The sequence below is a fragment of the Coloeus monedula genome, assembly GCF_965178545.1.
Source record: "Coloeus monedula genome assembly, chromosome: 13".
NCBI classification, from domain to species: domain Eukaryota; kingdom Metazoa; phylum Chordata; class Aves; order Passeriformes; family Corvidae; genus Coloeus; species Coloeus monedula.
In genome coordinates, this window is record NC_138793.1 from 185,039 (window position 1) to 201,464 (window position 16,426).

The window sequence follows — 16,426 nt, forward strand, 5'->3', positions numbered from 1 at the left end:
CTTTTCTCAACTGGGGAGAATTCTGGGGATTTGTTGGTATGAAAAAGTGCGAAGTGTAAATACATATATAACGTAACCTGAGACTCGTAAGCATGAGCCTCAGCGTGCCCTCGGGCAGAGGGGACGCAGCGTTAGCCTCCACAGCGTCCTCGCTGGACGACTTCGCAGTGGGAAAAGGCGCAAGGTGAACGCGCGTGCTGGCTCCTCTTCGGAGGAGGCACGTCAGGCGGCCGTTGGATTTGGCTTGCGTCAGCCTGGAGGCAAAGAAGGCAAGAGGGGCCTCTGGTGTGGGTTCCAGTGAGTTTATTAGCAGGAGGGTCCAGGGACCAAAGGGCCCCGAGGGGAACTGTGCACAGCCTTTGGGGGGGGGGGGGGGGAACAAGGTGGGGAAAAGGGAAGTAACCAGTGGGGTACAGTCAAAGGAGAGGATACAACTTGACCATAACCAATGGGGAAAACAGGGAGACAGGAGTCACAACAGGGAACCAATGAACAACCAAACAGCAAAGAACTTTCCAGAACGAGGGAGGTAACTTGCACCCAGGAACCACTCAAGGGGAGGCGACCTAGCCTTCAGTGACATCCTCTGATCCACCCTCCGACCCACTGTCTTGGGTGGGGAAATCCACCCAGTGGATGGCCCTGGTTTGATTGATATTCAATGGTCTCAGCCCAAGAGTGGGCTGAGCCACCCCAACACACATAGGTACAAAAAAGGCTTCTTCAGATGTAAAGCTGTATCAGTATACTGTACCTCTAAATGCCTTTGCAAACAATAATACAAAGTCCAGGAGTCCTTTAAAACCACTACATTCAAAATAAAAGTGCGCAGAAACAGATTTCAGTAGTATTCAGGTATAACACAAGACTAGTAAGAAAGAGCCCTTTTTAGTTTACTTTGCTTAGGAGGGGTGCTCAGGCTGGAAGATTCATGTTCTAGTTCCTGCCCCAAAAACTGTGGAAGAATTTTACCTGAAGATTGCCCAAGGAAAGAACTGCCCATTAGTAAATGCGCGACTTGCAGAACTGCAGTTTTACTAGCAAGCACTTAAGCGATTTTTGTGCTCAAAGTAGTTTTTTGGGCACTCACATCCCAGATGGATATCTAAATAAAGAATGAGTGTTATGAGTTGAAAAAGTACTTCCTAAATATCCAAACTAATGTCAATAAAGTTGTGTAGGATGCACAGAGAGAAGCATGAAGCCCCAGTGGCTTTACTGCAAATCACTCTGTGGTTGGACCTCTGTTAACTTCTGTTTTTCAACTGGTCCAAATGCTTGGTTTGATTCATAAATGAACACTATTTACATTTGCTAAAAGGAGCAACAGCTGAACTGCTGCTGCTGTGCTTACAGTTCCACACAATAATGTCTGGAGAACTAAAACCAAACGGCGGTTTGAAGCTGTACAGTTTGCACAGTATCTGTGCAGATCAGGTTGAGAGGTGGAAAAGCTGGGAGCAGAGGAGGACTGTAAGTTAGTAATTGTGTCTCCTGGTACCTGTTTTGTTTACCAATCCAAGGTCTAATTGCTTTGCTCTATTTTAATTTAAAAGTTCTTCCTTCCTGCACCTCATACGATGAAGAGTTTCAAGTCAAGCTTTTAAAAATGTTTTAATAATTTCACAGAAGTGTTTAATACTGAAAAATAAAGCTCTTCTTTCTACATGTGGCTGCTACTTCTCCAAGGATTTCATCCCAGCCAAAAAAACCAGGTCTTTTTTTCCTTTAACTTAAGGAGTCAACTAGTATCGAACATAAGGAATGCAGGATATTAACAATTAGCAAATATTAGCTAGGAGAGCCAATGTAGGAATAAGAAAGGTTTGAGGGCAGTTACAGCACATGCACAGGAACTGCCATCAGCTTTTCTTTATCACACTTGCACCTGTTAGGGACTGGAGCAGGGGCAGCACAAGTGCAAATAGCCACAGGAACAGCCAAGGGTTCTTCTTTATCTTACTTGAGCCTTGCACTGGGGCACAAGATTGCAAGACACCGAATGCTTTCAGCTCACCATGGGATTCAGATCAGCCGTTCAGGCCTGCTGACACCTGGAGCTGTGCAGCAGATCTCAAATCCAGACTAAATCACCTGAGCTTTTAAAAACGTCACCATGTGCCAGTACGGTCATGACCACTGTGAATGAGATGCTAGTTCAGCAGCAATGAGGGAACAAGGATTTCCAGCACAAGGAACGTCACATGTCTGGCATTGCCAGGGTGCCTGGTCAACTACACATAAGCACTTCTGTCCTCATGAATCCTCACCTCCACTTTTCCTTCCTGGAGAGGACTCCTGCCAGTAGCTGAGTGAGGTTTGATAACAAGGTGGTGACGGACAAAGTTCAGTCCTGTTGCCTGTATCCTAAGTTCTCCACAGCCTACAGAATTTCCTTGTGAGAAATGCTAAATTGACCAAGATTCATTGCACATGTTAACCTGCCCTCTTCACTCCACAAGCTCAAGCAAAACACCTGAAACCTTTTGTATTTTTATTATGCCTCCTGGAAGTGCTTCAAGGTACCGCACAAGACTGTACAGATTGCGCTGTCCATGTGTGGCACACGCAGGAGACGGACAGATCCCCAAAAGTTTTCATAGGTTAACTCAAATAGACACAAATTACACAACCTAGCATTATCTCATTGTATTACAAGGCAAACCCCAGAAAGTATCTCCGGTCACACACAACAAGGGCACTGAAACCGAAAGGGAACTGAAACAGACCTTTTAAAAGTCTGTTTCACCAAAAATACTGTGTGCTTTTTGCAACTCTCTTTTAAGAGATTAAAAATTCTATTAGTCTAGTTAGGGACCGCCAGCTTGGAGTTCCCAATTCAGAAGAAATTCAAGTGTAACTTTCAAAAAATAGGTACAAAGGGAATAAACAAATCTCCTTTTTCCTCTTTCAAAAGAAATGAATTGCCAGACCAATTTATCATAGATTACTCTTCTTTCTTTCATACACAGATGCATACAAATTAATGAAGTTATTCTCGGAGGATGAAATTAAGTTGTCAAGATCATAATCCACTTCAAAGGTAGGTCTCTCTCCAGAAATTACAAGAGCAAGAAATACAGCAAAGTGTGCAGTCAGTCCCCAGATCTTGAATGACCTTTTATGTTCCTGGTCATCATATATAAAGCAGTGTATCCGAGTTAAGTAACCCGAGGACATTCTATAAGAGAAGGTCTTGTATTTTAAGGGCTTGACGAAGTACTCCAAAGGCACAACAAAAACCTCGCTCACTTCATCTGGATTAGGAGTGGCCTGGAATGTATCCTCTATAAATCCTACAACTGGTGTCACCAAGTTATTCATCTAAAAAGAGAGAAACAAAGCCAATAAATCAGTAAATATTTAAAAATCAACAAAACCCTCGAACACTTATGTTTGTACCAAGCAAAAATGTTTGTTATTTAAAAAACATTTCAGATGTTACAAAATTAGTACAAGAAGCCTATGAGCCATCCTTAACTGCAATGCAGTTTTGTCCCCCTAACGGCAAGCTATTTCCTTTGACTCGAAAAATTGGAAATCATGTTTTTGTATTTGTCAAACATGATTTTACAAATGTTCTGTTCATCCTATATAATCAATCATACGGCAGTTAGAAAGGCTTGTCAGTTTGCTACAGAAATAAAACAGCATGCATGCTTTCTCATGGGTCTTCCTTATTTACTTTTTAAAATTCTGATTTTAATCCAGATTTTCCATATCACCCATCCTTCATCCTATTTCTGTATTATTTTCCCAGGATACAGGAATTTTCCAGAATATGGACCCATGGACCAGAATAGGTACGGAAATATTACTGCAACACATTTAGCTATAAAATCTAACACTTCTCGAAACACCTTATTTATGGACATTTTAATTCTAAATGTAATCCCTTCTTCCACAGGAAGGCAAAATCTACTGAAATCATCGTTTGCATCAAGGCAACGCCAAAATTCTTTAAGCTACGTTGCTAGTTCTGTTTATTCACACTAACAAAGACCACCGTTCTGCAAAAAGGAGGAAAAACAATGCAGTGTTTGTGGTATTTGATGCAAGTCTGGAAAGACTCCGTCCAAGTCAGAAGCACCAGGAACATATCTATTAAGAAGACAAAGTAACATCTGACATGTACAATATTGGTGGTCCCAATTAAACCCAGTTAATCTTTCCTACTGACTGAGGTAATTGGCTCGAAAGCATGGAAAATGTGATCCTTTTTACACACTGCCTCTGAACTATGTGGCTTTAAGGCATGCTGTGCAGAAGTTATCATGTAAGAAGTTAAAGAAAGCTTTTTGCAATACAATTTCTAAAGTAGTTCCTTCATTTTTTAATGGGGAGAGGATATTGCTACCAGATAGAGAAACAGAAGGCACAGTAATGAACTGTCACCTGGTGAACAAAACCAGCCTTCAGAAACAGCAATTCCTCTGTTCTAAGGGAAAACTGATCCTGTGTAATACTGAATGCTACTACTGAAACTGAGAACCTGTTAATTTACAAATGGTGATCTACACTCCAAAGGCACCTCTGTGAGTCTCCCTGCTGGAGGTTTCCACACAATCCCGGTGCACATCCCCTCTGGTGGTCCCTCTGCGTCTGCACAGCCCTGGAGTCAGCAGACACTGAACGAGACTCCTGTGAGGCTACAGCAGCCTGCTGGGGCCCTGCCTGGGCGAGTGAGCTCTGCACAGCTCCAGGGATGGAGATTCTACAGCCTGTCAGGAACATCTGCTCCAGTTTTGGGCTAACCTCATGGTGAAGAGTATTTGTTCGCTGCATCTCATCAAAATGTCCATGTTGCTGCTGTGTCCATTGCCTCAAGATGAGTTCTGGTATCCTCTCTACAAGCACCCAGGAGAAGAAAGCAGCTAAATCCCCCTGGTAGCTTTCGAGCAGAGCAAGTGCACCTCTCTCAGCCTCTTTGCTCGTCATCCACTCACTGTAACCCCATGACTATCCCCATGGGTCTCTGCTAACCTCTCGCCAGCACAGCACTGCCTGTCTGGTACTCCAGAGCGTCACTAACTGGCACCCCAAAGCTGGTCTCACAAATGCCAAGCACAGAGCAAGAACCCTTTCCCTGGGCTCTGCTGGACACATGGGCACTTGAGAGAGCGGCGCCTCTCGGCAGTTATCTGTTGGGAAAAGTCACTGCCAGCCTCACAAAAGAAAACTACCCAAACTTATTTTGTAATGATATGCTGACTTACTTTATCAATGCCAGGCATCAGCCTACAGATGACTTCCACCCTCTCTGGCTGGAGACCCACTTCTTTTTTAGCTTCTCGGAGAGCAGTGTCAATATCATCTTTATCAGTGGCTTCACTTTTACCTCCTGGAAAACACACTTCCCCTGGTGATCTTCTCAGCTAGAATGTAAAGGAGTACTACTGTTAAATGAAACAAGGTTTATGTTTCTCCTTGGATCCACACAGATGCGGGCTGGTATTGCGGCATCCCTTTATGTTTATCTTTCCAGTCAAAGAAGCCAGACATGGTGGTTTAGGTTTCTGCAGACCAAAAGAAATGTGCCTTAGCAAGAGTAGCTGCCTCAGAGAATGCTGAGCCTATCCCCCTCGCATAAAGGCATAAAGACTCGCTATCAGAAATACGCTGCACCTGTACAGCCTTGTGTAATTCACACTGGAGCTTCTGCTTTAGTACGGCAAAGCTTACATTCTGCACCATCTTGTTTGCGTAAACCACTGACAGATGAATGCAGACGGACAACTTGTAGAACAAAATTAATACACTCTAAGAGCAAAAACTTCTGAAAGACACAATTAAATAATGTAGCTGTGAGAGATGAAATAACGTTTTGCTTCAGCCCAAAAAGATTATGGAGCAAAAGAATGAAAATTGTTGGTTCTGTTTCCTATTTGTTGTTATCTACAGTCGGGATGTGTTTTGTTTAATCTCTTGGGCGTTGCTGAGAACCAGCAGAGGGGCACGGTTGAAGACAGGACCAAAACAGGAAGAAGGATGAGAAGGGAGGGGATAGAAGAGTTGGCGGTCGGGAGAGAGCCTGAGTAAGCTCCCGAGTAGCCATTCAACGGGAACGGGGACTGGGAGCACCCCGGCCGCGCGAGGGTGTAACACATTGCCATTTCGTGGAAGCGCGTGTGCGTGTTCGCCTGCGGGAGGGAGACACGCACTTGACTCAGCTGACTCGTTACAAATTCCTGGTCACTGCTTCGAAGGCTGTGTCCCCGTTTAATTGTATCAAACCCTGAATGATTGCTAACATACCTTTAAGTTCATTCCAGTAATAGGCTTGTGCATCAAGGATCAGTAAAAAGCACATTTACAATCAGCTTATCAGCTATGTAACTGTGATTATTTGGGTTTTTTAAAGCAAGACCCAGCAACAGAAAAAACTAATTTCTGAGTACAGACAGTTGATGGGAGACAGGGATGGAAAAGAAGAGTCGTAAAAGGAAACAAAATGCTGGCAAAAGAGTTCTGGGAGCCTTAGGTTGTTGCCTTTTAGGTATTAAAGGGAGAAAAGAGTAATGGTAACTGCAGACTGAAAAATCTCATTTAAAACAGCTGCACTGCATCGTCACTTTGCTCATGTAAGTAAACAATCGCTGCCGACTCTGGAAATCACCGTTTCCCGTCACGGCTTTCTGGGGAGCCGGCATGTTCCTGGCACGCGAACACCAGAATCACGGCAGTGTGAAAACACCTGGCCGTGCGCTTGGGAACAAGGGTCGGGATGAGGGTGCGCAGGTCCCGGGAGGGCGCACAGCCACGACTTCCCGGGAAGGATCGCGCCCCTCGGAGCCCCCCCGGTACCTGCACGGACCGGACGGTGAGCAGCAGGTGCAGCCGCCCCCCCCGCACCATGAGCGGCAGCAGCACGGCGGCTCTAGGCAGCGGCAAGCGGGAGAACTTGTCCCCGACATCGAACTCCCTCAGGCGGCGCCGGGCGCTCTCCGTGAGCCCCTGCCTAGGAGCCGGCAGAGCGGAGCCCCGGCACCCTCCGGCCGTACCCCGCTCATCCCCCGCGGCCCCCGGGCAGGGACAGGGCCCAGAGCCCAGCTCCTCCTCCTGCTCCGCCGCCATCTCCGGCAGCGGCAGCGGCAGCGGCAGCGGCAGCGGCTGCGGCTGCGCCCCGCCCGGCCCCGCCCCAGCAGCGACGCGCGGCGCCGCTGATCGGCGCAGAACTCGTTCGCTTTCCCTTTCCTTTTCCGTTTCCCACTGCCGGGCGCGTCGCTGTGCCGGGAGCCGCGGGGCCGCTCGCTGCATGCCCGACACCGGGCCCCAGTGCCCCGGACGTGCGGCGCTGGCGCTGCTCGGCTCCATCGATTCCGACCGGTCCCGGCTGAACTCTGGGATCCGAGCAGCTGGCAGTGGGAGAAGGAGCGTGAAAGTGCTGCATTCCTGCACAAACAGTCACAGAATCATAGCGCATGGAAGGGACCTTAAAGATCACCTTGTTCTACCTCCGTGGTGTTAGAAATGAACTAACTTTTAGATACAATTAAATGGCGACAAAGTCGTCGAAGCAAAAGACAACATTAGTAACGATGCAGCTGAGCTGAGAGCTGAATACACACGTGTTCTCCAGTGAAATGGCTCCATTTTATACCTATGACTTCTGGGCATTCTCTTCTAAAATGTCCCACTTTTCCACAATAAAAGCATTTCTTGAGACCTGTCTGCCAGGTGGTCGTCCCCTGTCCCCTGGACTCTCCTAACGTTGGGCTGAAATTTTCCCTTGGGCACTCCTCTGCCTCTCCCGGCCTCATTTTCCAGTTTGCCATTTTAGTACTTGCTCTGCAGTGGCTACCATTAACTTGGTCTTATTTTTCTGTTTTTCATCATCCCTTCTAACATCAACTTCCTGAGCTTCCCTCAACAATTCACTTAATTCTTAATCACTCCAATGCTCTATGTTTTCCAATTTCTTTGTGTCTGGCCACGCTTGGTTACAAAACATACTTTTAATAGTTCTCTGCCTGCAGCACTTTCAAGATCCATTCCAGAATACTGCCATGTATTCTTCTGGAGCCTTTGTAACCAGGCAGTGGGCGGCTCATCACGTTGCTGTTTATTTTCAAACACCTTTTCAAGATTCTGTCCTTTTGGTGCTGCCTGTTTAATTCCCCTTATCACCAGTCTTCTGTCATTGGACATATTATTCCTTCCCTCAATTATATTCTGATCCCAATTAGGTCTTACTATGGGGATTTTCTGTTCACCGATATTCCCCCTTGAACATTGGGTGGATTTTCTCTCTCCCATATTCTTATTCCTGCAATTCTTCTCATTTATCTTTCCTCTGGGGTAAATGGAGTTCCTAAAATAGATTGCATTTCCTTCCAGGTGTAAATACTTGGGCCTGTGATAGATACATATTGTAATATTGGCTTTCTGCAAATGTTAAAATGAATGCTATATGTACAACGTTAAAGTAGCTTTGTTATTGTGATAGATACATATTATAATATTGGCTTTCTACAAATGTTAAAATAGATGCAATATGTATAAAGTAGCTTTGTTATTATGATAGATGCATATTATAATATTGGCTTTCTACAAATAGATGCTATATGTATAATGTTAAAGTAGCTTTGTTATAAAGATGTAGTTTTGTAACAATAACTAATGCCTTTATTTCTGTCATGAACTAAACTTAGACATAATAGTAAAATAGTTAATATAGTTCTGCTTGTGGTAATTGAACTGTCTGCTTGGTTGGATAACATCCAACCAACATGTGTTGAAGACCCCTGCTACTGACATGCCAACTATCAGCAACTACCGTCTGCAGAAACCATCGACCAAAGCCCACGCTGAGGGTGATGATAAAAACTGACTAAAACCACAGCCAAGAAATGTGCATGCTCTAAAAAGGCAGATCTAAGGAGGACCCATGCTGAACAGTTCCTGGAACATGTAAACTAGTTTGGGGAAAGTTCGAATATGCATAATTGATTATGAATATGCATTAGGTTGATACAGTGGGACAGGTATGTTAAGGGTGTCTGCGCAATAGCAGGTGTGCTCTTGGCTGAGTGCCAAAGCACCTGTCACCATGCATTTTGCTTTATTGTCTCTGTCCCCTGCTGTCCTTTATTCAACTTCTAAATCCTAACAGGAAAGTGAACCTTGTTTTTCGCAGGCCTAAGAACTGATCCAGTTATTCTGCTAGTGCCAAGAGGTCTTCTGGTGTATGACTCATTTTCCTTTTAAATTCTCTTCCTTCAATACTGTTTAGAGGTCCATTAACAAACCCTGCCCCTCCTTGTGCTCCATGCATAGGTATTTCTCTCAGGGTACACATAGACATACTTGTGTTAGGATCCAAGGTGGTACTGGAAAGGGGGAAGGGAAAATTTTGGACATCTCTCTTTAATTGTGCTAGCTCTGTAGTCCTTGTCCTGTGTGACAGCTGGTCTGCCTGATTTTGACATCTTCTTGTTTCAGTAAAACCAGCTCCACTACATGGGCCTGTTGTGGCCTGTGAGGTTACCACTGATGGGTCTGTGAAACCCAGAACAAAGAAGGGACGTTGGTAGGATAGCCCACAGGCAGAGACATCCCTCTAGCATAGGGTGAGGTCCCAGGAGACCCTGCACTTATTACGTTACTATATGGATTTCCCCTGTGGGATTGGCTTGTTGTTCTCCACCCCTTTTATTACTTATTTGTACACCCTCCAGAAATTTCGACTGTCACCCCATTGGCTCCCTTCCCTTAATCCCTCCTCCTCTGTACCCCTCCTGGCTCCTTTGCCCCTGCTCAGCCCCTTGGGAATCAACCCATTGGCTCTGTTGCTCTGCCCGCCTTCCAGACCCCATACTTAAGCCTGTACCCTGCCTTCCATCTTGGTTCTTCATCCCTGGACCCTCTTCAATAAACCTCATAGCTGGACCCCATACGAAGGACCCTTCTTGCCACCATGAACCAGCCGCCACTGTGCTTCTATGTGTGTGTGTGTGCACCCCACTCCATCGAGAGTGTGTGTGGCTGCACCTTCGTCCTAGCCCCCTGTGCTGAAGCGGCTTCTCCTAATCTGGGGACGCTTCTGGAAGGCTGCGGCAACTCACCACTGCTCCACGCCGCGGCATGGGCCTGCCATTTCGTGGGGACCACCACACAGATCTGCCATTTCATAGGGACCTGCCCTGCGATGTGGATCCACCATTTTAGGGGGACCAGCCCCACTGGATTATCTTTTTGTGATCCTTCCCCTGGGTGAAAGACAGCTCCTCTTGTCTCCTGTCCCTGAGTATCCTCCTTAAGGGACTGTCTGGAGGTATGCTTGGAGTGGAGCTCTTAAGTCCCTCGCCCCTGTGCAGAGGAGGAAGTATAAGACCAAATCAATAGGCCCAGTTAATGATTCTGGGGAACCAGGGCCGTCACAACCAGGAGGGGAGCCGGAGCCTGAAATCATCATCAAGTCCCTGTCGTGCGACAGTCTCCATAATCTGTGAAAGGACATTGTGCAGTGGGGGTGCGAGGCTTATGCAACGTGGTTACTTTGGGTTTGGGACTTTATGGGTACAGGTGTGCAACTGGATAGTGGCGAGGCAAGGTATCTGGGATCCTTGACTCAGGACCCGGGTGTGGATCAGATATTCGTGAGGGAGCCAAGGGCCCCTTTCTCTCTAGGAGTGGCTTTTAATGAGTGTAAGAGAGAGGTTTGTTCACAGACAATGCAGGAGTACCATCACAGAATGTGCTGGAAGACACTTGAGGAGGGGATCCAAAAGCTGAGAGAAGTGGCAGAATTAGAGGGATTCTTTAGAAGGGGCAGACAGCATGATAATGACCCTGACAAGGTCAGGTGCACAGGGCAGATGTTGTGGAACCTGGCAAAGCTAGGGCCACCCAAATACACCACCTTCACTGCGACAATTAATGCCAAAGACAACTGAGAGACAGCGGGTTCCGTCACCAACAGGCTCAGGAATTATGAGAGTATGGTCAATGGCCTGATGCAGGCTCATGTCTCTGCTGTGGTTAGGGACCTCAAAGAGGAGTTTAAAGAGGAGATTGGGGAGGTGAGGACAAACAGTGTGGCAGCAGTGCAAGTCACAGGCCCCCAAGTCAGAGCCCAACATCCCCCAGCTACACCCGACAAGCTGACCTGTGGTTCTTCCTGTGTGACCATGGGGAAAACATGAGAAGGTGGGATGGGAAACCCACTTCTGTCCTGGCAGCACAGGTGCATGACCTCAAGGAGGTAAAAAGTAACCGAGGGAGTTATGCTAAAGTGAAGGTAGCCTCAGCCTCCCGTGACCGAGCTGCCAGGTATCACAGAAGGGAGGATGATACATTGGATCCCCTTGCAGGAACCTCTAGAATGTACGCCCAGGAAGGGAATGCTAACCAGGGCTAGAGGGGCCCTGCCTCTAGCCAGGAAGAGGCATGGAAGAATCAGGTCTTTTGGACAGTGTGGATCCGATGGCCTGGCACATCAGAGTAACAAAAATATGAAGCCTTAGTCGACACTGGTGCGCAGTCTACCCAAATGCCATCGGGACATGTGGGGGCAGAACCTGTTTCTGGGCACCACTGCTGGGGTGACAGGGGGATTGCAGCAGTTGACCCTGTTGGAAGCTGAGGTGAGCCTGACTAGGAAGGAGTGGCAAAAGCATCCGATTGTGACTGGCCCAGAGGCCTCTTGTATTCTGGGCATAGACTTCCTTTGGAACGGCTATTACCAAGATGCAAAAGGACTCAGGTGGGTGTTTGGGATAACTGTTGTGGAGGCAGAGGGCATTAGACAATTAAGACCTTGCCTGGACTATCAGAAAATCCTACTGCAGTTGGGCTCCTGAAGGTGGAAGAGCAATGTGTCCCAGTTGCCACCTCGACGGTGCACTGCTGGCAGTATGGGACAAATCGAGATGCTGTGATCCCCATCCACAAGATGATCCGCGAGCTGGAGAGCCAAGGGGTGGTCAGCAAGACCCACTCACCCTTCAACAGCCCCATTTGGTCTCTGCAGAAGTCTGACGGGAAATGGAGATTGACTGTGGACTATTGTGGCTTGAATGAAAGTAACTCCACCGCTGAGTGCTGCCGTGCCAGACATGCTGGAGCTCCAGTACGAGCTGGAGTCCAAAGCAGCGAAGTGGTACGCCATTATTGACATTGCTAATGCATTCTTCTCCATTCCTCTGGCAGCAGAGTGCAGGCCTCAGTTTGCCTTCACCTGGTGGGGCGTGCAGTACACCTGGAACCGACTGCCCCAGGGGTGGAAGCACAGTCCAACCATCTGCCATGGGCTGATCCAGACTGCACTGGAAAAGGGTGAGGCTCCAGAACATCTGCAGTACATCGACGATGTCATTGTGTGGGGGAACACGGCATCGGAGGTATTTGAGAAGGGAGAGAAAATCATCCAGATTCTCCTGGAAGCTGGCTTTGCCATCAAAAAGAGCAGAGTCAAGGGACCTGCCTGAGAGGTCCAGTTCTTGGGGGTAAAGTGGCAAGACTGACAGTGTCAGATTCCCACCGAGGTCATCAATAACATCACTGCGATATCTCCACCAACCAGCAAAAAGGAAATGCAAGCTTTTGTAGGCGTCATAGGTTTCTGGAGGATGCACATTCTTGAGTACAGCCAGATCGTGAGTCCTCTCTACCTGGTTACCTGCAAGAAGAACCATTTCTACTGGGGCCCCGAACAGCAACAAACCGTCACCCAGATCAAACAGGAGAGCACTCACGTGGTAGCCGTTGGCCCAGTCAGGACAGGACCAGAGGTGAAGAACGTGCTCTACTCTGCAGCCGGGAGCCATGGTCTGTCCTGGAGCCTCTGGCAGAAGGTGCCTGGTGAGACTTGGGGCCAACCACTGGGATTCTGAAGCCAAAGCTACAGAGGGTCTGAAGCCAACTACACCCCAAGAGAGAAGGAAATCTTGGCTGCCTATGAAGGAGTTAAAGCCGCCTCAGAGGGGATCAGCACGGAAGCACAACTCGTCCTGGCACCCCAACTACTGGTGAAGCTCTGCTTGTGGTAGCGGCCATTGTACTGGAGACTTTCTAACACTGGGGGGGGCTCTTTCACCATCTGCGAAACCCTGGAACCCAGGGCCCTTTTCCCCTCCAGGGGAGCCTCTCCCAGCCACTGCCCAGCCCCGCCCTGCCTCTGCTATTGCTCTGGCATTTTTTGCTACACTGTGGCCCTGCAGCCCCTGCCTGCCAGCATGCCCTGCCGTTCCAGCTACCGCTGTGGCATTTCTGTGGAGTTTCTGATGTATCTTGTTTACTACTCTGGGATTTTGCTTGTCCCTGCTGTTCCAGCTTGCTGCTTCCAAGGTTGCTGCTACAGCTGATTTTGCTATTTGGAGGGTCACCGGGACTGGCTGCCCTGTGAGTTGTAAAGCAAGCCCCTTTTCCATTCCTTCTGCTGGCGTGTCCGCTGTTGTCCATGAGGAGAAAGATGGCCGAGCTGGCGCCACAGCGCCCCCTGCAGGCGCGGGGGAACCATGGCACGCGCCCTGCCCGGCCGGGAGCCACCAGCGCGCCCGGCGGAGCTGCACTGAGGCCGGGAGAGGCTGGGGCTGGGTTCTGCTTCTGTTTGTTGTTGCTGCCCATGTTGTTCTTTGTTTGCACTGTTACACATACTAGTAAAGAACTGGTATTCCTTTTTCCTTATTTTTGCCTGAAAACCTCTTAATTTCAAAGTTATAATGATTTGGAGGGAATGGGACCTCCATTCCAGGGAGGTCCCACAGACATCTGTCTTTCAAACCAAAACAAGCTGACAGTTAGTTTGACGCCTTAACAATTTATTAAAAATATAATGAAGAAGTCATGTGTTGGGGAGGATGAAAGTTTGCTAAGAAAGTTTCACAGATATGTAGGCTTGGCAGGAAGATCTCTGAATGTAGAAACTGAGGATGAGATAGAAATGAAAGCAAGTTTTGATATAGAGTAAAAGATGTTTTGCTGAAACACTGATTTCTGAGTAACTGAGAAGGCAAAGGTTGGAGATGAGTTGGAAGGAGATTTTTATGATATGGACAAAGGTATGTGACTGCAAACAAAGACATGTTTTTCACCAAGTAAATAAGTCTCAAGAAGAGCATAAGTAAATAGAAAACATGTTTTTACCAAAAAGAGCTATCGCAGGCAAACAAGAAATGTTGATGTAGCAAAAAGAAGAGAGGTCTGAGAATTTTCCATTGTAAGCTTAAATTGTAACATACTCTTGTGATTGGATAATAATGACTATAATATGGTGATGGTAGTAGCTATGATAGGCTATAGGCAAATGTAAAGTATTGTGTAGGTGCTTATTGGTTGTTACGTGCTAAGATACTCAGCAAAGAAAAGTATATAATGCTCTGTAATTTGAACAGCAAGCGGCTTCAGGTATGCCTACAGCTGGAGCTGGCAGCTGTAGGGCTGGCTCTGGATACCCACTCCCTGAACTGCTGTAACTTCGCCTATGCAATAAACAGCTTTCAAGAGAGCTGCCTGAAGTCCAGACATCCTTCATGAACCTTTCTCCTATAGTTCCTTGCAACAAGCATATTTCAAACCAGGAGTCCCATGGAAACGAAGTATATATGGACAGATTTGTGGTAGATGTTTCAGAGATGTTTATTTTCTCCAGCCGCATGGCCAGGGCTCAGCTCAGGAACTCTGCAGTCACGGGACCCGAGGGACCTTGGCGTTATCAGGGAACCCAAACCAACCAATGGGGAATGAAGCTGACCAGGGGCAGGAAACCCCGTATCTCCCCCCCAGGGCCCCTCTCCCAGGGCTCCATGGCAGGGGAGGGACTAAGCAGCAGCTTCCCAGAAGGAGGGGGGAAACAGCAAGTGATCCAGCTGTCCTCAGAGGACGTCTCCATATGAAATCCCTCTATCCTGCTGGCAGATACCTACTGGATTGATTAGCATGAGAAGGTCACAGTCTTTCTGCCCCTGCTTTTAATTCCGAGACAAGAGCAGCAGGTCCCTTGGGTGTATTCCTTCTCTAAAATCCCAGTCGTGGTTTGAAAGGAATGGCTGCCTGCTGAGCATTTGGCTTCCCCTCCTTTCTCCCCTTGCCCCATTTTTTTTAAAGATGAGGTGTAGCCAAACTGCTGGACAAAATCTTAAATCCCCAGGGGGAGCCTTGGCACATTGCCAGAATAGATCATCCTTTGACTGGTCAGAAAACTCTTCCTGTGACTTTGTGCTTGTTCCCAAAGATCGCTGGGCTTCCATGTATCTTGCCCAGTAGATAACCCATGGGAGTTGGCAACACTGGTTGACCCTTAGGGATGTTAAGGTGATACTCTCAAAATCAGAGGGATTCTGATGTACATGGATGTGCAGCAAGCCCTTTAGATACTGTAGACAACTCCTAAATAAGTCCATTTTTTTAATAACCTATCACCCTAAAAGATACCCTGATTTCTGCTCAAGCAGGAGCCAAGTGCAGCTGTAGCCAGAAAATGAGCATGAAATACAAGTCTTCATCACAGAGCAGCTCTGCTCATACCTGCACAATGAATAAGAGTTTGTTGCCTTCACAGGGAAAGTGTTTTAACCTCCTGGCACTTGAGCACTGGTTTACATCTGAGCAGAACTCCACGTGCAGGGGGCAGGCCAGTAGGCTGTCTGCAGTGACTTTTTACAAGGAGCTACCTGTGAGAATTTTTGGGCAATTCGGTGTGAAAACCTGGAGCTGCTTTTGAGTGTAAAACTTTGCTTTTGACTACTTTGTCTTTATCATGCAAGGCACTGCAGGGCTTAGCCTAGCCCCAGTTTTAGCATGGCCGGGGCTCTGCTCAGGAACTCCCCCAGTCACGGAACCCGAGGGTCCTTGGCCACCCCGGGGAACACAAACCAACCAATGGGGAATGAAGCTGACCAGGGGCAGGGAAACCCCGTGTCTCCCCCCCAGGGCCCATCGCCCAGGGCTCCATGGCAGGGGAGGGACCCCAACAGTTCCTCTCCAACAAAATGGGTATTTTCTGTAGGTGAATCATTCTAGAAGGGGAAAGAAGAGATAGAAGTCACATAAAACATGCCCAAATGCTGACATTCCAGTGGGGTAGACATGCAGACAATCAGTGTGATTGGTAATGCAAGCTTCGTTTATTAGCAATACAGAGGCACTTATATAGTGTGAAAATACAAGCTTATCAGTTCTTTAATTAGTTTAAACTTACAAAAGCACATTCTTACTTCTACATAATTGGGTTAGATAAAAGACTACATTTGGCCAGCTTCTATTATTCATGTTTTGTCTTGAGAAATCAAAGATTTTCCTCCCTTCTCATGGTCAACACATCTTTATCAGAACAGCACTGTACCTCCTAAAAACTCCCTTTTTGGTTCTCAGGCCTGTTTCTCATGCAGGCATTTTCTCATGTAGGCTTTTTCTCGTGCAGGCCTTTGCTTGCAGGCTTTTTTATTGATTTGGTTTTATCAATAATCCATGTCCCTGATCCTCTAAC

The 16,426-nt window shown here is 47.3% G+C and overlaps 1 protein-coding gene across 1 annotated transcript; it reads right to left on the reverse strand.

Moving 5' to 3' along the window:
• Positions 1-356: 356 nt before the first annotated feature.
• On the reverse strand, positions 357-7,314 carry NUDT7 (nudix hydrolase 7; the record flags this gene model as incomplete). The annotated part of the gene is made up of 3 exons (XM_082290099.1): positions 357-3,324; positions 5,217-5,375; positions 6,805-7,314. The coding sequence occupies 3 exons, from the start codon at positions 7,312-7,314 to the stop codon at positions 2,941-2,943; spliced, it is 1,053 nt and encodes a 350-aa protein (XP_082146225.1). The 3' UTR covers positions 357-2,940.
• Between the last annotated feature and the right edge of the window lie 9,112 nt (positions 7,315-16,426).